The following is a 23,319-nucleotide window of genomic DNA, read 5'->3' as shown; positions in this document are numbered from 1 at the left end:
ATGGGATACCACCGCCCCCTCCCTGCTCCCCACCCCGCCACCGCATCACTGGGGATCAAACCCATTCCTCCTGCACTGGAAGCACAGAGTCTCAACCACTGGACCTTCAGGGAAATAAATCCCTGGACATTTTATATGAATGGAATCATACATTTGTATGGCCTTTTGTGTCTGGGTTCTTTCACTGAGCATTTTTTAAAAATTGAGGTATAATTGTCATAACATTATATAGCTTCAGATGTACAAGCTAATAGTTTGATAAGCCTAGGTAACATCCATCGCCTTACATATTATTAGTTATAGAATTTTTTGTGATGAGAATTTTTAAGATCTACTGTTTCAGCAAATTTCAAATATGCAATGTAATATTAACTATAGTCACCATGCTGTCCATTACAGCCCCATGACATTTATTTTGTAACTGGAAATGTGTAATTTTTACTTCCTTCACCCACTTCACATCCCCAAACCCCAGCCACCAATCTGTTCTGTATGTATGTGCTTGGGCTATACACCTGAAACTAACACAACTTTGTAAATAAGTATAAAGACCAACCCCCCCCCCCCCAACAAAAAACTGCAAAACCTTGCTTATAGACCTAAAAAGAACTTAAATGAAATAATTAAAAAGTTAGATGATGCATACATTGTTGCAAAAATGTAAATTGGTAAAATTCTTCAGAGGATAACTTGGCAATATCTCTATGAGCTTGGGAAATATATTGATATTTATTTATTTGGCTGCATCAGGTCTTAGTTGCAGCCTGGAGTATTTCTGATGTGTTGGGTTTTTTGTTTTTTATTCCATATATTGGTGAAATTACCGAACGTATTTCTGAAGTTTCTTCACCACTCCACCTGTAATTTTAATGAGGCTCCGATGACGTAGGTAGGTTATACAAGTGGGGAAACTGAGGCCCCGAAAGAAGCCCGGGGTCACGCAGCGGTCAAGCTAGGATTTGGGGTCCAGTTTTTTGGCTCTGGGACAGCGCGGGAAACTGAGCAGGAGACTACAGCTCCCGGCGTGCCGCGCGCGGCGCCGGCCGGACTACAAGTCCCAGGCTGCCCCGTCGCGACGGCGGCGGCGGGCGACAGGCGCCATCTTGGTCGGCGGCGCGGATTGAATGAGCCCGCCGAGCCGCGGCCGCCGTTCCGAGCAGCGCGGACCTCGAACCGCTGCCGCCGCCGCCGCCGCCATGGCCACGCCGCAGCCCGGCCGCGCGGGCGGGCCCTCCACGCCGCTGTCGCCCACGCGCTTGTCGCGGCTGCAGGAGAAGGAGGAGCTGCGCGAGCTCAATGACCGCCTGGCGCACTACATCGACCGCGTCCGCGCGCTGGAGCTGGAGAACGACCGGCTGCAGCTTAAGATCTCCGAGCGGGAGGAGGTGACCACGCGCGAGGTGAGCGCAGGCGCCGGGGCCCCCCCGCTGGGGCAGGCCGGCCTCTCAGGGTCCCCGGGGGTTTCGGGGACGCTCCTACGACCGGGGGAGAGTGGGACGGGCCCTGCCCACCAAGGCGTCCCCAGAGAGCTTCGGGGCCCCCGCGCGAGGGTCACCACGCTTGACTGAGCCGCGGCCTCTGAGGGTCCTCGAGGGTTTCGGGGACTTCTCCCGTGCGAGAGCTAGACTGGTTCCTGCCCCGCCCACCGAGGAGTCCGGGAACTTCTCAGGGTCTCTTGAGTGAGGGGTGCATGCCTGAGGGGCCCCTGGGGAGGTTCAAGGGGCCCTCAGTGAGGGGTGGGAGCTGGGGCGGGCGCCTACGAGGGATCCCCAAGGATTTCTGCCCCCCCACCGCATGCGAGAGGTGGAGACTGGCACTAGCTCCGCCCCCGAGGGAATCCCTGCCGATCTGGGAATCTCCTAAGACAGGGGTGCAGGCTGGGGTGAGTAGTGTCCTCTGATGGGTACCCAGGGGGAGCTGGGGGACCATGAGTGAGGGCTGGACCCTAGGACAGGTCCCCCCACCCACCGGGGGTCTCCAGGGTGTTTCCTGTATTCCTTGAGTTTGGGGCTGACCAGTCCCCTGAAGTGGACTTGGGATTGGGGGGGCCCCGAGTGAGGGGTCCATTAGGACAGACCCCTCCTCTGAGATGTCCCCAGGGGTTGGTGGGAGGTGCCCTGATGGAGGGATGCAACCTGGGCAGGCCCAACCCTTTAAAGGGTCCCCAGGGGCCTTGGAGGGTAGGGGCAGATGGGGCAGGCCCTGCCTATTAAGGGATCTGAGGAGATCTGGGGAGCCCCTGAGTGATGGGGTGTGAGCCAGGGTGGACCCCTCCCCCCAAAGGAGTTGTGGAGAGTCTCCCGGGATGTGTTTGGGTGTTCTACAAGAAAACTTGGGAGAGGTTCTCGGGTCTCTGAGGAGGAGTGGAGGGTCTGGGGTGAGTCAGGGGTCTCAGTTCTCCTTGGAACTTTGCAGAGGTCCCATAATGCATCCTGGGGAGTTTGGGGATTGAGTGGGATTAGGCAGTAAATTCAGTCTTTTACCAGGACCTGGGGCATAAAGAATCTGTCTGCAATGTGGGAGACCTCAGTTCAGTTCCTGGTTTGGGAAGATTCCCTGGAGGAGGGCATGGCAACCCGCTCCAGTACTTTTGCCTGGAGAATCCCCATGGACAGGAGCCTAGGGTGCTTCAGTCCGTGGGGTCACAAAGAGTCAGACATGACTAAGAGACTAAACGCAGCACAGCACAGGCAGTAAGTTCAGTCTTTTACTAGGACCTGGGGGGTAGGGGTCAGAGCAGGGGAGTCCAGTGTCTCCCTGGTCCCATGGGAAATTTGGAAGGCCCTTCGTTGGGCCCTGGGATCCCCTTGGCTAATGGGCAGGAGCCTACGAGAGTCTGGTAGCTTCTGCCCTGTCCTGAGGGGGTGTGAGAGGAGGGGGAGATGTGAGGCCTTGGGGAACTAGGGAAAGTTTTGGTGCAGGTAAGGGGGAAGAGGCTGGATAAGCCCTGCCCCGCAAGTGGGTGTGAGGGCAGGAGTCTGGGGATCCTGGGTGGGGTGTGTCACAACTGGCTGCCAACCTGGGGGGCCCCTTTTCTCCCACAGGCGCCCCCCAACCCAAGGGCAGGTCCTCAGAATAAGGGGGAGGGGGCCACCATGTGGTTCCTTGTGGGCCTGGTGGGAGAGTCAGGGCCTGACGCTGGCACTTAGTGCTTGGAGCCTCAGCTTTCCTCTCCGAAGAATGGGTGCAGTGACGACCTCTGGGAGGAGAGCGTGGGGGATGGAGTGGGAGCTAGGGGGTTGGTCATTTCTGAGAGCCGCTTACTGCCTGTATAACCTTGGGTGGATCACTTAACCTCTCTGGGCTCGCTGCCTCTTTTGTAACGTGCAAATAATAATTAATGCCTAGTTTGGGGGCCTGTATGTGGGGCCACCATGAATTCACATTTGTTTTATAGAATGCAATAAAATACAGGACAGTGCCCTGAGGGAACACTCCGTGGGTTCTGTGGCCCCTGCCTGGGTCCTCGGGATCAGGATGGGCCCGAAAGTGTGTCTCAGGTGTCTGGGGAGGTGAGAGACTTGGTAGTTGGTGGTGTGTTGGGTCACCTGGGATTAGATTAAAGCTTGGGGTCCAAACCCTGCTTTTAATCTGCGACCTTGGGCAGGTCACTCAGCCCCGCCAGAGCCTTGGTTTTGGCGTCTGTATGATGGGACTGGAGTGGCTGCCCCAGGGCTGCTGCCTGGGCAGTGCATGCGGGTCCTTGGAATGCAGGCCCAAGTTCTGCCTGCTGGGCTGGTCAGCACCGGGTCATTCACCCTGGCCTCTCCTCCCACCTGCAGGCAGTGGACGTGGGGTGCCAGCCCCACTGGATGAGTGTTGTGCCCGAGAGTGCAGGGGCCGGACCTGGGGAACTCGATGCTGTCCATGTGTCTGGGCAGTGGCATGGTTTACTTCTCGGCTGCCCGTGCTGGTTGGGACATAGGACTGCCGGGTGGGAGCGGGAGGGCCCCGCCACACGGTGCACCCCAGGGCTGTGCCCAGGATCTGGAGCCACCCAGATGACAGGTGTTCATTTGCAGCAGGAGTGGGGAGTTCCCACCAGCCTGATCCCCTGGAGCTCGGGGGTGAGGTGACAGATGCCCCCTCAGCTGGTCGGTGGGGGGAGCCAGTAACCTGCCGGAGCAGTGAGGCGGGCTGGTCATGTGTGCTGCACGGAGGGCGTGGCCACCGGCCGTGGCAGGGAGTGGTGTGTCAAGCCTCCAACCTGGATGGCAGCTTCTCACCTGGAAGAACCTGCCGCCAGGGGACACTGGGTGATGGCTAGAGATGTCTGTGGTTGTCATACTGGGGGACTCCTGGCATCGAGGCAGTGGGTCCAGGGAGGCTGCCCCACACACTCCTCCCCCAGAGCCCAGGACATCTCCCCCCAGAGGACAATCCAGCCCCAAATGCCATTAGTGTCAAAGCTGAGAAGCCACTTAAGGAACCCAGTGGTGATGAAGGGCTTGTAATCAACGCAGAGGGTTCACGTGCCTAAGATAAAGTCACGTTCTGGTTGGTAGACCCTCGCCGGTCGTGTGTGGACATTTGCCTTTCCCATCGAAAGTCAGATGATGGGTGTTTTGGCCTGGTGAGCTGTACGAGGGTGAATGGCCACGTGTGTCCCGGAAGGGTTTCTGTGAGGCTGAGGGCTGGCCAAATTTCTGTTTGGGAAGAGTCTTGGGTGCTGGGGTGGTGGGGAGGTGGCTCTAGTGGACCAGGGAAGAAAGGGGGTTCTCCAGGGAGTCCCCAACCAGGTGTTGAGTTCCCCTAGGCTTCACATTTTTTCCCTTCGTGCCCATGTATCCTGTTGCTGTGGGGACCAGGGGGCGGGTGCTCCCCAGGAGGACCCGGGGAGCAGGAGCTGGGCTCTGGGAGTTAGAGGATTTGCAGAGAGTCAGGGTTTGTGGAGTTTGACAGTGGTTGTCAACTCCGGGGCAGTTTTGTCCCCGGGGATGCAGGCAGGGCCTCAGGGCAAGTCTGGGGCCCTAGGAAAAGTGTTACCTCAGGTTATGCGAACTCTGCTCCCCTCACAGCCACGCATGCTAACACATCTGTTAGGATTCCTCAAGCTCCGCACTTGTGCAGCGCTAGCTGTTAAAGACAGAACAAAAGCCAGAGCTGTGCCCGGGGCTCCCACGGGACACCCCAAGTGTCATAGCACGTGGAGGCACAGGCCTGCTGGGAACAGCTGTTCCCTGCTCTGAAACAGCTTTTGTGGCCTCACGGCCTTCTCTAGAGCTTTCTCCTTTGTCCTGGTGCCGTAGATCAGGTTCCAGGTTCGTAGAGGTTTTTGGGAAAGGGCTGGGGTTTCAGCTCTGTGGGTGAACGGTCTCAAATGTGAGCACTCAACTCAGACGTCACGGCTGGCAGGGAAGCTGCCAGGGACAGTACGTGGAGGGGCGGGCCAGGGTGTGTGCCAATAAAGCTTTATTTGTACACACTGAAGTGTGATTTCGTATAGGTACCTGTATCATGAAATATTTTTTTGTTTTTTTCTGCTCAGCCATTTAAAAATATAAAAGCCATTCTAGTTCTGCAGGTGGGTGGCTGGGTTTTGTGGTGTGGGCATGAGTTTGCAGACCTGGTTATAGAGGATCACCTGACTAAGACACAGTTTTTTAGTAAATTGAAGGTCTGCGGCAGCCCTGCCTCTGGCAAGTCTGTTGGTGCAGGACTCCCCTGGCAGTCCAGTGGTGAAGACTTGGTGCTTCTTGGCAGGCGTGTTGGTTCGGTCCCTGCTCAGGGAACTAGGATCCCACAAGCTGTGCAGCCAAAAAAAAAGCTATTGGTGCTATTTTTTCCCAGCGGTATTTGCTCTCTTTGGGTCTCTGTGTCACATTTGATAGTTTTGTGGTATTTCCGACTTTCTCATTTGTATTATTTGTCAGGGTGATCAGTGACCTTTGATGTCGCCATTGCAAAAGGATTACAGGTCACTGAGGTTCAGTTGACGGTTGGCATCTTTTAGCAATAAAGTATTTTAAATAACAGCTGTAAGGTGTTTTTTTCCTTCCTTTTGTTTTTTGTTTTGGCCTCACCTCGCGGCACATGGGAACTTAGTTCCCTGGCCAGGGGTCGAACCTATTCCCCTTGCATTGCAAGCACACTCTTTAACCGCTGGACCACCAGGGAAATCCCCGTGAGTGGCATCTTAATGGGATATTTAAAAAATCAAAATTAGCTCTGAAGTCACCATCAGATAAGCGTCAGGTGTGCGCACTGGGCTTCCTTCGCCTGGGCTCCCAGGGAGGGACAGCTTCCCATCTGACCTCACCTTGGTTTCCTGCCGTCTTGGCCATCAGTGCGCCTCCTGCCGAAAGGGGAAGCTGGGGAAGAAAGCCCAGTAGGAGCCAGCCTGTGGGGCCAGAGATCTTGTCCGAGATGGCAGCCTGGGTGCCAGCCCTCCTTTGGCGTCAGGAGGGAGACAGGGCAGAGACAGTCCTGTGAACTCGGGTGCCCGGCCTCCCTTAGACAGTGAGGCTGGCGGCTCTTGGTGATGGTGGGTGTATTCCAGAAGGTGGAGATGGGGGTGGGGTCAACAGGGCACAGGAGGGAGGGGCTTGTTTCATCTTGAGCCCCACATGTGTCTCTCTCAGCACTGTCCCCAGCAGACCTCTCTGGCCTGTACCAACAGGTTAGGAGAGGGCGGTATGCTGTCCCATGCCTCAGTTTCCCCATCTGTGAAATGGCACTAAGAGCCCATACCTGTGGGATGAAATGACTAGGAGAGCTGGACTGAGGTGGGAGGGCTGGAGAGGGTGAGGGGTCTCAGATCCGCTGTCAAATGCAACTCTTATGCGTTGGTCTGATCTGCCCGGGACACCCCAGTTTTAACCCTAAAAACCCCACATCTGAGAATTCCCAGGTCTCAGGCAGACCAGGATAATGACCCCGCTACGAAGTGGCAGGTCCCCGGCAGCTCCCCTGGAAGCTTCCTCTTTCCTGTGGAAGGGAGGGTCCCTCCCTGGCTCTGAGCTGCCCTCTGAGCCCAGGCACAGACACTCACTGCTGTCTTGTAGCTTTGTGGGAAGTGGTGGTTGATCAGTTGCTCAGTCAGGTCTGACTCTTTGCAGCCCATGCACTGCAGCACGCCAGGCTTCCCTGTCCTTCACTACCTCCCGGAGCTTGCTTAAACTCATGTCCACTGAGAAGGTGATGCCATCCAACCATCTCATCCTCTCTTGTCCCCTTCTCCTCCTGCCTTCAGTCTTTCCCAGCATCAGGGTCTTTTCCAGTGAGTGGGCCCTTCACGTCAGGCAGCCAAAGTACTGGGAGTTTCAGCTTTGGGATCAGTCCTTCTAGTGAATATTCAGGGTTGATGTCCTTTAGGATTGACTGGTTTGATCTCCTTGCAGTCCGAGGGACTCTCAAGAGTCTTCTCCAGCACCACAGTTCAAAGACACTCAGCCTTTTTTATTGTCCAGTTCTCACATCCATACACAACTACTGGAAAAACTATAGCCTGGACTAGACGGACCTTTGTAGGCAAAGTAATGTCTCTGCTTTTTAGTATGCTGTCTAGGTTTGTGACTGCTTTTCTTCTAAGGAGCAAGGGTTTTTTAATTTCATGGTTGCAGTCACTATCCACAGTGATTTTGGATCCCAAGAAAATAAAGTCTCTCTCTGTTTCCCTTGTTTCCCCATCTATTTGCCATGAAGTGATGGGACTGGATGTCATGATCTTCGTTTTTTGAATGTTGAGTTTTAAGCCAGCTTTTTCACTCTCTTCTTTCACTTTCATCAAGAGTCTAATTCCTCTTTGCTTTCTGTCGTAAGGGTGGTGTCATCTGCATATCTGAGGTTATTGATATTTCTCCCAGCAATCTTGATTCCAGCTTGTGCTTCATCCAGCTGGGTATTTTGCATGATGTACTCTGCATGTAAGTTAAATAAGCAGGATGACAACATACAGCCCTGACGTACTCCTTTCCCAATTTTGAACTAGTCTGTTGTTCTATGTCCAGTTCTAACTGTTGCTTCTTGACCTGCATACAAGTTTTGCAGGAGGCAGGTAAGGTGTTGTTGTATTCTCATCTCTTTAAGAATTTTCCACTCCCATCTCTTTAAGAATTTTCCACAGTTTGTTGTGATCTACATAGTCAAAGGCTTTAGCACAGTCAATGAAGCAGATGTTTTTCTGGAATTCTCTAGTTTTTCTGTGATCCAGTGGATGTTGGCAATTTGATTTCTGGTTCCTCTGCCTTTTCTAAATCCAGCTTATACATCTGGAATTTCTTGGTTCACATACTGTTGAAGCCTAGCTTGAAGGATTTGGCCACTTGTAAAGCCAGCTGCCTTGTCACCCTCTGTTGGCCTTTTGTCAGTCCCAGGAAGGGTTTTAACCGCTTTTTTTGTTAGTTGTTCAGTCGTATCTGACTCTGCAACCCGTAAACTGTAGCCCGCCAGGCTCCTCTGTCCATGGGATTTCCCAGACAAGGATACTGGGGTGGGTTGCCATTCCCTTCTCCAGGGAGTCTTCCTGACCCAGGGATCGAATCCGGGTCTCCTTCTTTGGCAAGCAGGTTCTTTACTGTTAAGCTACCAGGGAAACCCCTGTAACCGCCTCATAGAGGCAGAATTCCAATCTTATGCAGTTCACCCAATTAAACTCTCAAGTTTGGTGGTGTTTAATATATTTACAACTGGGTAGCCATCACTTCGATCTAATTCCAGAACATTCCATCCCCTAAAGGAAGCTCCTTCCTGGGGAGGGGCAAAATAGCTGTAGGGAATTAAGAGGAAAAAACCACTATGTATAAAGTATATAAACTACAAGGAGGGTATACTCAGTATTTTATAATAAGTATAAATGGAGAATAACCTTTGCAAATTGTGAGTTACTATTGTACATCTGTAACTCATATGGTGTTGATGTTCAGTTGCTAAGTCATGTCCGACTCTCTGTTGGCCCCATGGACTTCAGCATGCCAGGCCTCCCTGTCTCTCACCATCTCCTGAAGTTTGCCCAAGTTCATCATACAGATCGCACTTAAGAAAAAAAAAAGGAAACCTCGTCCCCGTAGCTTTCTCCTCCCCGCATACTCCTTCCCCAGCCCCTGCCAGCCAGGAGCCCACTCTCTGTGTCTCCGGACCTGCCTGCTCTGCGCATTTCCGTTGGTGGAGTCACGCCCTGTGTGTCCTGTGTCTGCTCCCCTCACTGAGCACCGTGTTCTCCAGGCCTGCCCACGTGCTAGCGAGTGTGTGGGCTTGGCTTTTCAGGGCTGAGGGGCACTCCAGGTGTGGCGGGACCACACTGTGTCCCTTCGTCCCCTGCTGCTGGGCCCTCGGGGTGTTTCCCTGTGCAGCCGGTAGCAGTGCCGGGGCTGTGAACGCCTGTGCTTGGGTTTTGTGTACACGTGTGTTACTTCTCCCAGGTAGATGCCGGGCGGTGGCATTGCTGGGTCAGTGGTTGCTGTTTGTCCATCTGAGGAACCGCCAGCCTGTCTTCCATGATGGTGGCACCAACCCCCCCCGACCCCCCACCATGCATGGGGGTGCCAGCATCTCCCCATCGTCCTGACACTTGCTGTGGTCTCTGTGATGGCCATCCTTACGGGGCAGATGGCATCTCCTTATCCTTTTGGTCCCTGATACTTTAAAATATGCTCACCACTCTGGGCCCCTCGGGGTGGGGCAGGGAGGCCTGAGTGTGCGTCCAGCTGACAGACGTGGCCTGATAGGGGCTGGTGACCTGGGCAGGCTCCAGGGGTGCCCAGCTGGGGGGCCCATGCAGGTGAGTGGCACCATGTTGGTGGGGAAGAGGGCTTCACCTCGGCCCGGCTGTCCCTGCAGGTGAGCGGCATCAAGACATTGTACGAGGCGGAGCTGGCCGATGCCCGCCGGGTGCTGGACGAGACGGCCCGGGACCGCGCCTGCCTGCAGATTGAAATGGGCAAGCTGAGGGCCGACCTGGAGGAGGCCACCAAGAGGTGGGGCTGTGGCGGTGTGACGGCGCACGGGGCAGGAGGCGGGGGTCGTCACCCTGGGTGTGGTGGGAGGGCCCCAACTTGCACATCCCTCCTGGGAGCGGGCCATGTGGGTTCTTGGGGCTGGCCTTCCGGCTGCCCTGTCCAGCACCATTATCCCTTCCAAAGAATTGGCCCCCGGAGGTGAAACCTCAGCAGCTCCCCTGGGACTGAATCCCCTGGTAGCTGGCACCACCACGCCCCCAACCCTTCCCCAGCGAAGAGGTACTCTGGGCCACAGAGCCAGCCTTGGCCCCCTTTCCCGCCTTGTGCCTGCCCCGGGATGCCGGGGAGCGGTGGGTGACCTTCTCTTCCCGATCCCAAAGCACCATCTCCTGGCTGCTCCCCAGTAAAGTGTCACCAGTCTGGAGAACGAGGCAGCACTGGTGGTGATGGTGGCAGAAGGGAGTGACGTGAACTCAGCGAGTGCTCAGACCAGGGCCCCTCCACCCTTGCGCGCAGCCACCCCGGCAGGCCAGACTGGCCGCAGGGACGCTGGGCACGAGGTCTGGGGCTCAGCCAGGGTTCCCCCGGCTCAGCGGCACCACCTCCGGAGGCCACCTTTGCATGTGCAGGGTTCTTCTTTCCTCATGAGGCTTTCTCACTTTCTTTGGGAGGGGCAGCTTTAGGCTTGCAGGAGAATGAGTGCGGAACGCAGGGTGCCCCCGACCCCCCTCCAGGGCCCCACATTGCGGCATCTCCCAGGAGCGGGTGTGCTGCGTTGTTACCGGTGATGAGCCCATGTGAACACATTCTTATCAGCTGAGTCCCTGCCTCCACAGGGGTCGCCCTTGGTGTCCTGCGCTCCCTGGGCATGGACACATGTACACTGACGCCGTGCACCAGCATAGTGTCACAGGTGTGGTCACTGCCCTGAAAACCCCTGCGCCTCACCGCACCCCCAGCCCATCCTCCCCCCAACCCCTGCAGGCCGGGGGTCCTTCATGTCTCCACAGCTCTGCCTTTTCCAGTCGCCTCCTCAGATCCCCTGTCACTTAGCGCTGTTTCTGGTTCCCGCATGGAGCAGAGCAGTGAGCCCAGAGACGGACCCGCATGACACTGCCAGCTGGTGTCCGACAGGGCAGGAGAGGCAATCTGCGTGCTTTTCAAGAGGCCGGGTAGACAGGAGACCCCATCCATTTATTATGACTTTGAATTAAAAACTGACATTCTTTTTGGAGACGAGTAAGAGAATGAATGCTGGAGAATTCTGGAATTCCCCAAGCCTCGCTCTGTCACATCCACACAGGTTCTAGAATCTTCCAGACACCCTGGACCCGCATGTGACTCCTTGGGTGGGCTGAGAAGACACGTTTCTGCTTGTCAGAGTCATAGATGCTCGCTGGGGAGAAAGCAGGTAGCACAGTTGACTTAAGGAGAAGAACGAGGGCTTCCTGATGGCTCAGTGGTGAAAGATCCACCTGCCAGTGAAGGGGACACGGGTTCAGTCTCCAGTCTGGGAAGATCCCACACAGCTCAGAGCAGCTAAGCCTGTGCACAGCTCCCGAGCCTGTGCCCTAGAGCCTGCAGGCTGCAACTGCTGAAGCCCGTGGGCCCTAGAGCCGGTGCCCTGCAGTAAGAGAAGCCCCTGCAGTGAGAAGCCTGCACACCGCAGTGAGAGAGCAGCCCCCGCTCGCCACAGCTAGAGAGACGCCTGCGCGGCAGTGAGGACCCAGCACGGCCAAAATACAGAAGTACAATTTTAAAGAGAGAAAAATGAAAGTCTCATGAGCCTCCGCCCAGACAGAACCTCCGAGGCCAATCTGGGGCATTGCTTTTTCTCCTTTCTTAATTTACATTCAGGGTGGACACCCTTAGCTAACAGAACGGTTTGTCCACCTCGAGCCTGGCGTTGATGTCACATGTGTCTCGATGCCTCCCCAGTGCCTGGGCCGCGTCACAGGCTCCTGTGACAGCTTCAGTGACAGCCCTGCCCCGCCATCGGGCACCCGGGCTAGCGACTTACCTTGGCCCCCGCTCTCGAGGGAAGGCTTCCCCAGTCTTGAGTACTTGGGTCTGCAGGTGATTTGCCTGCTGGCCTCACTTCGTGCTCTCGGGCACAGAGCCCTTGCAGACAGTGTGAGTGGCCCGTGACCCTGAACAAAGTGCATCTGCCGTGAGGTGGCAGCCTGGGCTTTTCTCTTTCAACCAAGAGTACTGCGAAAACCCTGTGATGATGGAAACCGGCAGAGGACCTGACAGGCTGGGCTCTCCTGCCTAATCCGCCAGGAATTACGGTTCCAGGGGAGGAACTTCAGGGAGGACCCTGAAGCTGTCAAGCAGCAGAAACTTAAGCCACTTAGGGTCTCCAGCACCTCGGCTTCCCAGACCATTCCGTGTCCTTCATCTCCGCGGCACAGGGTGACAGTGTGGAGAGGTTTTCCACACTTCCTGATGCCTCTGCTCCTGTCGCCCTTACCGCACAGCTGATCTCGACCTGCCCGCCCACCTCGCCCTAGGCCTGTACTCTGCTCTCCCCAGTGCCCTGGGAAACACAGCCTGGCTCAGGCCCCAGGCCCCGCTTCTCGAGGGCTGTGCCCAGTAGCTCCCGCCCTGCATGTGTTCCTCCTGTCTCCTCCCCCTTCACTGAGGGCAGCGGGTCTCACTGCTCTCTGTACCCACGAGAAAGCTTCCCCTGATGACGGGGAGTCCACAGATGTTTCTCTAGTGGGAGGACAGCATGTCCATGAAACTGGCCCTCAGTAGTGGTCTACTGGACAGATGAGTCCAGTTTCCCCAAACCCTCTAGAGATGTGGGGTTTGCAGCCCTCCCCGCCTCCCTTGAGTGGAAGGACTGTGTGGCTCAGGAATGTGGACTGGCCGTGGGTGCCACGTCTGCCTGGAGGTCCTGTCCCAAGGACTGCTGTGAGGATGGGACCAGCCTGGTGACTGAAGTCACTGGGCTTTATCCCTCCCTGACACACCTCACTCAAACTGGTGTGGGGTCTCCGGGCATTGTCGCCCAGGGCGGTCCTTCCCCTGGGGGACACCAGGTGATGTCCAGGGACGTCTGGTTGTCACACTCAGGAAGGGTGTTGCTGATCTGACCCCTGCTATGTTGTCCCCACGGTGCTGGGCAGGGCACAGCTTCAGTTCCTTAGTGGGGAAGTGGGTAGCTTTCAACTACCCACTTTTAATTCGAGATTTAGAGCACCATTCAGAAATGTTCATGCTACTAAGAGTTGTGTGTTGGTACTTCCCTGGTGGGAACCTGGGTTCGCTCCCTGGTCAGGGAACTAAGATGCCATATGGTGCACAGTGCAGCCAAGAAACAAAAGGGAGACTTGTGTATTTAGAAAGTCTGTTTGGCATCTTAGATGTTTCACATTGGAGCTATCTATTAGAAGTTCAGTGAGCCTGCCTGAAATAGCTTAACTTAACAAATGAGATCAACAGTTCAAAGGCCAGGGTTTTAATTAGTTACTATAATAAATTATACATTTTTTAAAAAAATCAGAGTTCTCCTCTAAGTGGTCCCTCCTCCTGTGCCCAAAAGTCAGGGAAAAGGACATGAAAACCCACATCTTGAGGGTTGAGTGGCTGGAGGGGTCCCTGTGGGGCAGAGCAGGTTTGAAGACAGGGCCCCTTTGGTGCTGAGAGATGAGGCTCTGGTACTGAAAGCATGGGTAGGTGAGGGTCTGGGCCCCGAGGCAGCCGTGAACTTGGCCTTGGGGTCAGTGCTGCCTACTAACTTCTGCTCCTGACTTTCAGCGCCAAGAAGAGGGAGGGTGAGCTCACGGTGGCCCAGGGCCGCGTCAGGGACCTGGAGTCCGTGTTCCACCGAAGCGAGGCTGAGCTCGCGGCCGCACTCAGCGACAAGCGCGCCCTGGAGAACGATGTGGCAGAGCTTCGGGCCCAGCTGGCTAAGGTAGCTCAGGCGGCGCAGGCTGTGGGCCCCCCTTCACCCCCGCCCAGTCCACACCCCGGGGCCCCTTCAACCCCCCTGCCCAGTCCACACCCCGGGGGCCCCTTCACCCCCCAGCCCAGTCCACACCCGGGGGCCCCTTCACCCCGCCCCACCCAGTCCACACCCTGGGGGCCCCTTCACCCCCCCCCCCCGCCCAGTCCACACCCCGGGGACCCCTTCACCCCCCTCCCCCCGCCCAGTCCACACCCTGGGGGCGTTTGGGGTCTCGGGATCCCCAGGGACCTCACACGGCGGCAGGCAGCGTCACCAGCTGCTTGTCCCGCGTGTCCAGGCAGAGGACGGGCATGCGGTGGCTAAGAAGCAGCTGGAAAAGGAGACGCTGATGCGTGTGGACCTGGAGAACCGCTGCCAGAGCCTGCAGGAGGAGCTGGCCTTCCGCAAGGATGTCTTTGAGGAGGTGGGTCATCCCCCCTACCCCCCAGCGGGAGCCAGGGTGTTTCTCCACTTCCTGCCTCTCCCTGCCTCGGGGACTCATCTCCTGATCCCTGCCTCCATCATCACGCCACTGTCTTCTGTCTCTGCGTCTCTTATAGCGACACTTGTCCTTGGGTTTGGGGCTACCCAGGTAGTCAAGGATGGTCTTGAGCCCTGTATCTTAATCACACTTGCAAAGACCTTTGTCCAACAAGGCTACATTGGCAGACTCTGGGGATCAGCACATGGGCATGCTTTTCAGGGGTCATCATTCAGGCTCCTGCAGACCCTGCCTGGCCTCTGCCTCTGAGCCTCAGCTCCCTGGTTTGGCAGGACTGACTAGAGCCCTGGCCCTGCCGGCCTCCCGCCTGGTCCTGGCCCATTGTGCTGTCACAGCCAGATGGAACCCGGAGGCAGCCACTGCTGGGCTCAGTGCGGCGTGCGGGTGGGTGAGATGCCCATGCAACTGCGGAGCGGCCTCCTGCTTCTGCCGGGCCCGGCTGCAGCCAGAGCCGCCCTCGATCCCGTGAGGAGGCCGAGGGGGGGCGGGAGGACCCCTGAGGTGGGCCAGGGGTGGGGTGTGGGCTGAGGGTCCACTGTGCTCCTTGGCTGTTGTGAACGCAGTGGCTTCCTATGGACACGTTCCTGTCGGCTTCATCCACAGGGCCCAGATACATGTGACTGACATCTGTGCAGGGAGTTTTGTCACGTGGGGCTTCCCCACCTACCTTTGACCCCACCACTGCCTGGTCGGCTCCTGGTGCATGTGACCAGGGCCAGCTGGTCACTGCCATGACCCGCTGCTGTTCTATCTGAGACCCCAGGCTCCTATGATGAGCCACATTAGGAACTTTTTTTTTCCCTAAGAATTCTCTTTTTTTTATTAACAGCTTTATTGAAATAGTCCCTTACCAGAAAGCTTTCACAGCTTACCATGTAGACTGGATCTTAGTCCATTCCCAGAGCTGTGTAGCCATCCCCTCTTAATTCCAGAACATTACCCCCAAAAGAAATTCTGTAGGTGTTTCCATTAGCATTCTTCCAGTTTTCCTATATAACAAAACTTTTTAAAACATACAATTTAATGAAATTTAGTACAGGATAGTTCAGCCATCACTGTTTAGTTCCAGAACATTCCATCATCGCAATAGAAGCCCACCCCCACCCCCTCCCCTAGCTCCTGACAACCAGGAACCGACTCCTTCTGTGGATCAGCCTTCTCTGCACGTTTCCCATCAGTGGAATCACACCCTGTGTGTCCTTCTGTGTCTGCTTCTCTCACTGAGCATCCTGTTCTCAGGATCCGTCCAGGTGGTAGTGAGTGTCAGGGCTTCTCTCCTTTTCAGGGCCCAGTAATGCTCCTGTGTGTGAAGGCATAGGTGTGTTATTCGGCAGTCAGCTAGGGGCTCTGGGTCACGGTTCTTGGGTGGTTGTGAATCGTGGTGTGGGTGTGAACAGGTGGCCCGGGCCTACCCCAGAGGGTCACCAGTGGCAGAGTTGGGCGCCCTCGCTCAGGCCGCTGGGGAGAGTCAGGGACGCCTGTGACAGGGCCAAGGCATGCAGTGAGCACGTGGCTATGTCCGCAGGAAGTGCGTGAGACGCGGCGGCGGCATGAGCGCCGCCTGGTGGAGGTGGACAGCAGCCGGCAGCAGGAGTATGACTTCAAGATGGCCCAGGCGCTGGAGGAGCTGCGCGCCCAGCACGACGAGCAAGTGCGGCTGTACCGTCTGGAGCTGGAGCAGACCTACCAAGCCAAGGTGCGCACGCGAGCATGCCTGCCGGTGGGCATTGGGCCGTCCACCCCTGCCCTCTGTGCCGGCCCTCATGCCTGCCCTTGTCCCCGCAGCTGGACAATGCCAAGCTGAGCTCCGACCAGAACGACAAGGCTGCCAGTGCCGCCCGGGAGGAGCTGAAGGAGGCCCGCATGCGGGTCGAATCCCTCAGCTACCAGCTTTCCGGCCTCCAGAAGCAGGTGACTCACCAGAGCCCCAGCCCCGACCCCTCCTCAGGCCCTGTCCCGTCTCATCCCCTTCCACGGCCCCAGAGGCCTACAGCCGAGTGGGCTTCCCCACCGTGACGCTCGTGGACCCTGCTGCAGGCAAGCGCGGCCGAGGACCGGATCCGTGAACTAGAGGAGACTGTGGCTGGGGAGCGGGACAAGTTCCGGAAGATGCTGGACGCCAAAGAGCGAGAAATGATGGAGGTGCGGGACATGATGCAGCAGCAGCTGGCCGAGTACCAGGAGCTGCTGGACGTCAAGCTGGCCCTGGACATGGAAATCAGCGCCTACCGCAAGCTGCTGGAGGGCGAGGAGGAGAGGTGAGCACCGCAGGGGCGGGGCGAGGAGAGGGGCGGGGCAAGTGCGCTGCCCCTCCCCCTCCAACCCCCCACTCCTACACCTCAGCCCCTGGTGACCCCGCCCCCCACCCCCAGGCTGAAGCTGTCCCCCAGCCCGTCGCGGATCACCGTCTCGCGGGCCACAACGAGCAGCAGCGGCAGCAGTGTGTCCACAGCCGGGCGCCCGGGCCGCAGCAAGCGGAAGCGGCTGGAGGTGGAGGAGCCGCCGGGCACGGGCTCCAGTGGCCTCGGCTCCAGCAGTAGCACCAGCAGCGGCAGCAGCTTCCACCTGGCGCAGCAGGCCTCGGCCTCAGGCAGCGTCAGCATCGAGGAGATCGATCTGGAGGGCAGGTTCGTGCAACTGAAGAACAGCTCTGACAAGGTGAGGCCTCGCCCCGAGCCGCGCCGCCCCCTCAGGGGAGGCCCCCCGGGGTTGCCCAGAGCCCTGTGCCAACGCCAGCGCCCTTCCTCAGGATCAGTCTCTGGGCAACTGGAGGATCAAGAAGCAAGTCCTGGAAGGGGAGGAGATTTCCTACAAGTTCACCCCCAAGTATGTGCTGCGGGCCGGCCAGACTGTCACGGTAGGTGGCTGTAGAGGGGCAGGTTGTGAGGTGTAGCTGGGATGGGGCAGGGGGCCAGGGGAACTGCAGGGTGGAGCCCCACCGCTGAGAACAGCCGCCTGCGATAGCCGATTGTCCACATTTCTCCCAAGAGCCTCCCTGGAGCTCTTGGAAGGCCTGAGTGATGTGCCAGGGACCCCCGGTGTGGGTGGGACTGGGTCCAGGCTGTCTGGGCTGGCAGGCAAAGCGCCAGCCATGTTAACAGTCACAGGCATGGACTCTAGGGCCCCTGAGCCCAGCCTGGCCCGTTTGCTGAGATGAAAGTCCTTGGCCACTGTGAACCTCAGTCTCTTCTTCCATACTGGGGTGATTAACATCCCTGGGCAGGATCCAAGAGGCCTAGAAGGATTACACACCCAGGGCATCAAGGGGACCTGTGATGAATGGCTGGCTGGTGCCCACTAGGACTGGAGCCCACTTTAACGGGGAGGCCTTCCTGTGTCCCCAGGTGTGGGCAGCTGGAGCAGGGGTGGCTCACAGCCCCCCATCCACACTCGTGTGGAAAAGCCAGAACAGCTGGGGCACCGGTGAGAGCTTCCGCACCACCCTGGTGAACGCTGATGGGGAGGTGAGTGCCTCCCGCTGCCTGGGTCTTGGGGCCCCTCCTGGGTGGATGGAGCCTTGGCCGCCGCCAGGCACGTGAGTGCAGCCTAGGCCTGGGTATCCTGACTGTCTCCCCTGCAGGCTGGGCTCCTGGGTGGGGAGGGGTCTGTCTGCAGCTCTCATCTCGTACAGGAAGTGGCCATGAGAACCGTGAAGCAGTCTTCAGTGGTGCGGGAGACCGAGAATGGGGAGGAGGGCGAGGACGAGGCAGCTGAATTTGGAGAGGAGGATCTTTTCCACCAGCAGGTAGAAGCTCCCAGGCACGGGCGTGCACACACGCGCACACATCCCAGGCCCTGTTCATGCAGCTGCCCTGCCTCCTGGGCCTGCCTGTTGTGTGGATCTCTGGTACCCACCTAGAGACACTGGGAATGGGGTTGCAAAGCTGATTGTATCTCAAAGTGACCCTGGTACAGCCCTAGGGCTTCTCAGCCCACCTGCTGTTACCGTGATTCCTCCAGACTGGGATGCTGGTGACTTCATAAAGGTTTTGTGGGGAGGGTGCGGGGGGGCTGAGGAACTACACTGAACAAGACATGAGTGCAGGACTCTTCTGGGTCTAAGACCATTGTAACGAGTCCTGTGGCTCAGAACAGGAGTGAGGGAGACATGGAAGGTTCTGGAACATTAGCCACACTAGCTGGGGTCGTCTTGCTGGAAGCTGAGCTTCCCTGGTGGCTCAGGCCCCAGCACGGTCCAACCCCTCTTGGTGGGAGGGCAGGGGGCCACCAGCTACCTGCCTGGCCAGGTTGGCATGTACCTGCCACTCTGGGCTCACCTCATTACACCGTCCTTCCTTCCAGGGGGACCCGAGGACCACCTCTCGAGGCTGCCGCGTCATGTGAACCGAACACGCCTCATCACATGTCTTTCTTTACCCAGAGCCACTGAAAACTATTTTTATATCATTGGCTTCTTTAATCCTTGGTACATTTCTAGAGAATTTTTAAGCAAACTGCCAGAGCATGGGGGTGGGTCTCTACTGATCTTTCCTGTCGGCGGGTTTCCTGGGACCCTTCACCACTGACCAGACTGTGTTGGTGCCCTGTCCACCAGCCCAGGAGCCTAGTGGCTAGCGGACTTTTGGGAGTCCAGCAGGGGTGGGAGGAGGCCCATTGGCTGTGTGGGTCTCTGCTGCAGCCTGGAGTCGGGGCAGGAGAGGAGGCCTGGGGTGGACAGAGCAGAACTGCATAAGGATCCCATAGTTTATTTCATTTAAGCTTTCAAAAAAACCAAATTCAGAATCCAGCTTCTGACCTGGTGGGGAGCAGGGGCACCCCTGCAGTTTCCATGGCTCAGCCAACTGAGCATCCGAAGGAGGGCTGGAAGCAGCTTGTACTGTCAGACCGGGGCTTTGGGCGGTTTCTGCTCAGCCCTCGGGTGTGTGGGTTGGGCCTCTTGACTCCCTCTCTGGCTGCCGGAGCCTCACGTTTCTGGACCTTTCTGCAGTCAACTTCCTCACCCTGTGGGACAGGCAAGAAGGAAGCTTGGGACCTGGGGGCGATTCCTCTCTGAGGCTAATCCCCAGGAGAGTGTCAAGGGAATGAGTATGACAACCTTGGACGTGACATCCATGTGTGACCACCGTTTTCCGCCCTCCCATCCATGGAGGGTGATGAGGGTGAGCCGTGGGACTCCCTGACCTCCAACTCTGTGCCTTGAGCACAGGTCATGCCCTCTCCTGTGTTCTTGGGTGTACATGGATACGCTAGCTTTCTCTGTAGCTTCCTGCTGAAACGGTGTTTCCTAGACAGACCTGCCCATGCCAGCAGACCTCTGTGGAATGCTCCATGCCACAGCCCAGCTTCTGATCACCCAGAGACCCCCCTCCCTGCATCAGTTCACCTTTGATCCACGCCACGTAGATACACAGAAGTTATTTTTTTAATGGATATTTATTTTTTTACATTGGTCAGTACACAGGTTGCCAGGCTCCCACCTCAGGGGCTCACTCAAGGGTCACTGGGACAGTCCCCCTCCGGGGGGGGGTGGCATCGTCAGGGGTCTCTGTCCCTGTGGACTTTGCGCCCCTGGCTGACTCTTCAGAAAGCGCAGCTCAAGTCTTAAAGACGCAATACTGAGCCATGGAGGCAGGCTGGCCCCTGAAGGCAGCCTGCTTCCAGGTAGGCTGAGTGCCAGCCCCTCGGCGTTTACCCAAGGCTGGAGCAGCCCTTCCACCTTTCCCTGGGAACTGCTCGTGGTGAGGAGGGCCCAAGCCCCAGGGCAGGAAAGTGTCGGCCACCGGCAAAACCAAGCTGCTTCCACCTCTAGAATCTCCCTGCAGGCCAAGGCTTTAAGTCTGGGCATCTTTCCTTGGCCACCAGAGTCCTTGGCCTGAGGGCTGTGCTTGCCCTGTGGAGGGAGGTGGCCTCACCAGAAAAATGGTGCAGCCCATGAGAAGCTTCCTGTCCTGACAGCACCTTCTCTGTACCACCCTCCCTCGCCCCCCACCACCCTGCCAGGAGTGCTTCCAGGTGCAGGCTGCTCCCTTCCCCTGGTATAACGAGCTGAGTGGACTGGAGGGTCTGGAGAGTGGGATGGGGTCTGGGTGGTCCTGGGGTGAGTGGAAACTGCACTGGTCTCACCCACGCCCTTCAGGGTATTTTGGAAATCTCTGGGGATCGAAGCTGTGTCCTGGAATTCTGGGTGTGATGTAGTTTTGCAGGCTGGGCTTGAGGACTTCAGGAAGGAAAAGAGAGGGCCCCACCCTCCCCGCAGGCCCAGAGGGCCTAAAAAACTGCCTCGGTTTGCCCAGTGCCTGCAGAACCCCCAGGCTCATTAGATGACGTCTTGATTTAGCCAGTTCTTGGTCTCATCCCCGCCCAGTGGTTGCCTGGCTGAGATCTTGAGTGGAGCCTGGAAGTGGCCCTGGCAGGCTGGGAAGCCCTTGACTGGTAAGGGGAGGGTGCGCTGGACCGGTGGCCACTTGTGGCTGGAGGTTGGTGGTAATTTGGTAATTGCCAGTCTTTGGTAATTAAGTAGTTGGGAACACAGGACAAAGTCCAGTGTTACAATGTCAGCCTTGGCCTGAAAAACAATTTGCATTTTTCCTTAAACATTCTTAACTTTAAGCCACTTGAAATGATGCAGAAGCGATTCTTTTTTTCTGAGCCGTGTCATGTGAGGAGAAGCACCCTTCTAGAAAAACAGCCACTCGGCCCAGCCCTCAGAAGGGACCGAGTGCCGGGGAGACACGGATACCTTTTTCCCCGTGGTCTGGGCGCTCAGTGTTCAACACAGCCAGGCTCTGACCTGGGCTCGTTTTTACCACACCGTCTACCCAGCAGTTCTATTTATATCAGCACATCCGAGCGGGGACTGCCATTCCTCAAGGATATTAACGCTATTGGAAAGGTCTTAATTCCGAGCCCGAAAGGGATCATCAGCACTACATGCCAGGGGACTCAAGTTTCAGCAACTGGCTGTCTAAACACATTTCAGATGGTGATTTTTAAGATGCATGCCAAACGTGTGGTCTTTTGTTTCCTCCAATGATTTGTAATATACATTTTAAGACTGGAAACTTTTTTGTACAACATCCAATAAAACATTTTGGTTTTAAATTCTGCCCGTGAGTTATTACTCCCACGCAGGCTGCCGTAGTAGTAGCCTAAGCCACTTAGTTAAGCGGATGTCTTAGGACCCCCATCTGACCTCGGACCGCTAGTTTTCTGCGTTCCCCCATCTGATCCACCGACACCCCGCAGCGCTCTTGGTTCCCTAATACAGCCTGGAGCTACCAGGTCTGCAAAGCGCAGGGTAAACGCGCCCATCGTCCAGTGTGCACGCCCTGCGGGACCTTTGGGGGTGGAGCCTAAGCGCGGAGGTGCGGGCCTTTCAACCCGGAGTTCTACACGGGAATCCGACTTGAGCCCATTCCTCTCTGCGGGTGCGCGGGATGTTTCGCGCAGCCTTATGGGAGTCGTAGTCCGGGTCCTGCTCCCACCCACTGGAACTCCATTTCCCGTGGGGCCCTGGGGCAGCGGACTTCCGGCGTGAGTGCGGGTCGGCGCACGCGGCGGCGGTCCGGTTGACTGCGGAGCCATGGAGGGCGGCTTCGGCTCCGATTTCGGGGGCTCCGGCGGCGGGAAGCTGGACCCAGGGCTCATCATGGAGCAGGTGAAAGTGCAGATCGCCGTGGCCAACGCGCAGGAGCTGCTACAGGTCCGGGGCTGGCCGGGGGCGGGGTGGGGGGCTAAGGGCTGCGAGATCCGCCGGGGCCGGTGTCGCAAATGAGGGCTCGCGTGTCCCCACAGAGGATGACGGACAAGTGCTTCCGGAAGTGTATCGGGAAGCCGGGGGGTTCCCTGGACAATTCGGAGCAGGTAAAACCAGGGGTGGCGGGGTCACGGGCTGGACCCGGTGGGGTGGCCTCCGCGCGTGCGCTGACTTAATAAAGAGGCGTGGAGAGTATGCTGCGCGTGCGCAGTCCGCTACCGGGGCGGGGGCACCAGCTGCGGTCCAGACCTAAGCGGCTCGCCCATTCCTTCCCCAGAAGTGCATCGCCATGTGCATGGACCGCTACATGGACGCCTGGAACACCGTGTCACGTGCCTACAACTCGCGGCTGCAGCGGGAAAGAGCCAACATGTGACCGCGACGCGCCAGCAGACCAACCCCCCAACCCTTTCCCTACCCCCGGACCTATTTCCATAAACGCTGTTTGTTGAGGCGGGGTCCTGCATGTGCGTACTGCCTACCAGAAGTTTATGAGGACGACATTGGTGCTGGGACCGTTGGGATTCTACCCGTCCTTTCCGCCTAGCCGCCCACCTGCTAGCCGGTGTAGCTTGGGTTTTGGTAGGGGCGGCCTTGGCTCCGGTGCCACCTCCCTTTGTGCGCCTGTTAACGGATTAAGTCGTATGGACCGTGGTGGGGCCTCAACCCGGCTTACACTGTCTGCCTGGGAGGAGGGTGCTGGTTGACACATCACAAGCTTTATTCAGCGTCCAGAGAATGGAGAAGCTTGAACTAGTTCAGGGCTGAACTTGACAACCCCGTGCCGAGAGGGATTTAATTTTAAAGGGAGGAGTGAGGTCAGTGATGGGGAACCATGTTTATTAGTTTACCTGGGAAGGGGCAGGGCTTTTTTGAGGGAGTGGGGGACCACCCCCTTTTTATCCTGTTTTGGTCTTTTAATGTATGATACTGGCTGCTGGGAGGTGTGTTTAATACGTTCATACAGTAAAATCAACATGTAATGAGATGCAGGGTCTATTGGAGTTTGGATTGCTACCAACTTGGTCTCAGCTGGTTCCACTTGTTTTTTTCTTTGTGTGTGTGTAGAGGGAGCACTTCCTTTTTTATCTCTGGACCCTTGAACTTAAAGGTTTATGTTAACTCTTGCTAAACGTGGGGAGGGGCTGTGGTTGGCAGGTTTTGAGCAAATTCCTGGCTTATCCCTGGCGACAAAGCCTCCCCTTTTCTTGTTACTGCTCTTCGTTCTTGAGGGGCACTGGAGGACAAA

At 57.0% G+C, this 23,319-nt stretch overlaps 2 protein-coding genes across 2 annotated transcripts; both read left to right on the top strand.

Moving 5' to 3' along the window:
* Positions 1,091-21,415, top strand: LMNB2 (lamin B2). The gene is made up of 12 exons (XM_018050777.1): positions 1,091-1,400; positions 9,778-9,914; positions 13,662-13,818; positions 14,150-14,275; positions 15,879-16,049; positions 16,139-16,264; positions 16,391-16,611; positions 16,726-17,011; positions 17,103-17,210; positions 17,698-17,817; positions 17,985-18,098; positions 18,656-21,415. Exons 1-12 carry the CDS (start codon positions 1,125-1,127, stop codon positions 18,695-18,697), a joined length of 1,884 nt encoding a protein of 627 aa, XP_017906266.1. The 5' UTR covers positions 1,091-1,124; the 3' UTR covers positions 18,698-21,415.
* On the top strand, positions 21,829-23,058 carry TIMM13 (translocase of inner mitochondrial membrane 13). Its single transcript, XM_018050776.1, has 3 exons — positions 21,829-22,016; positions 22,109-22,177; positions 22,348-23,058. Exons 1-3 carry the CDS (start codon positions 21,897-21,899, stop codon positions 22,444-22,446), a joined length of 288 nt encoding a protein of 95 aa, XP_017906265.1. The 5' UTR covers positions 21,829-21,896; the 3' UTR covers positions 22,447-23,058.

Source organism: Capra hircus, chromosome 7 (assembly GCF_001704415.2).
Source record: "Capra hircus breed San Clemente chromosome 7, ASM170441v1, whole genome shotgun sequence".
Lineage (NCBI taxonomy): Eukaryota > Metazoa > Chordata > Mammalia > Artiodactyla > Bovidae > Capra > Capra hircus.
This window is presented reverse-complemented; position numbering and strand designations above follow the sequence as displayed.

What these genes read in the sequence shown, in the direction of transcription:
- LMNB2 (XM_018050777.1), top strand. Translation starts at nt 1,125, where the DNA reads ATGAGCCCGCCGAGCCGCGGCCGCCGTTCCGAGCAGCGCGGACCTCGA. An exon ending in TTCGGGCCCAGCTGGCTAAG is followed by an intron (nt 13,819 to 14,149) that starts GTAGCTCAGGCG and finishes CCGCGTGTCCAG; the next exon opens with GCAGAGGACGGGCATGCGGT. An exon ending in GCAAGGATGTCTTTGAGGAG is followed by an intron (nt 14,276 to 15,878) that starts GTGGGTCATCCC and finishes CTATGTCCGCAG; the next exon opens with GAAGTGCGTGAGACGCGGCG.
- TIMM13 (XM_018050776.1), top strand. Translation starts at nt 21,897, where the DNA reads ATGGAGGGCGGCTTCGGCTCCGATTTCGGGGGCTCCGGCGGCGGGAAG. An exon ending in ACGCGCAGGAGCTGCTACAG is followed by an intron (nt 22,017 to 22,108) that starts GTCCGGGGCTGG and finishes GTGTCCCCACAG; the next exon opens with AGGATGACGGACAAGTGCTT. An exon ending in CCCTGGACAATTCGGAGCAG is followed by an intron (nt 22,178 to 22,347) that starts GTAAAACCAGGG and finishes TTCCTTCCCCAG; the next exon opens with AAGTGCATCGCCATGTGCAT.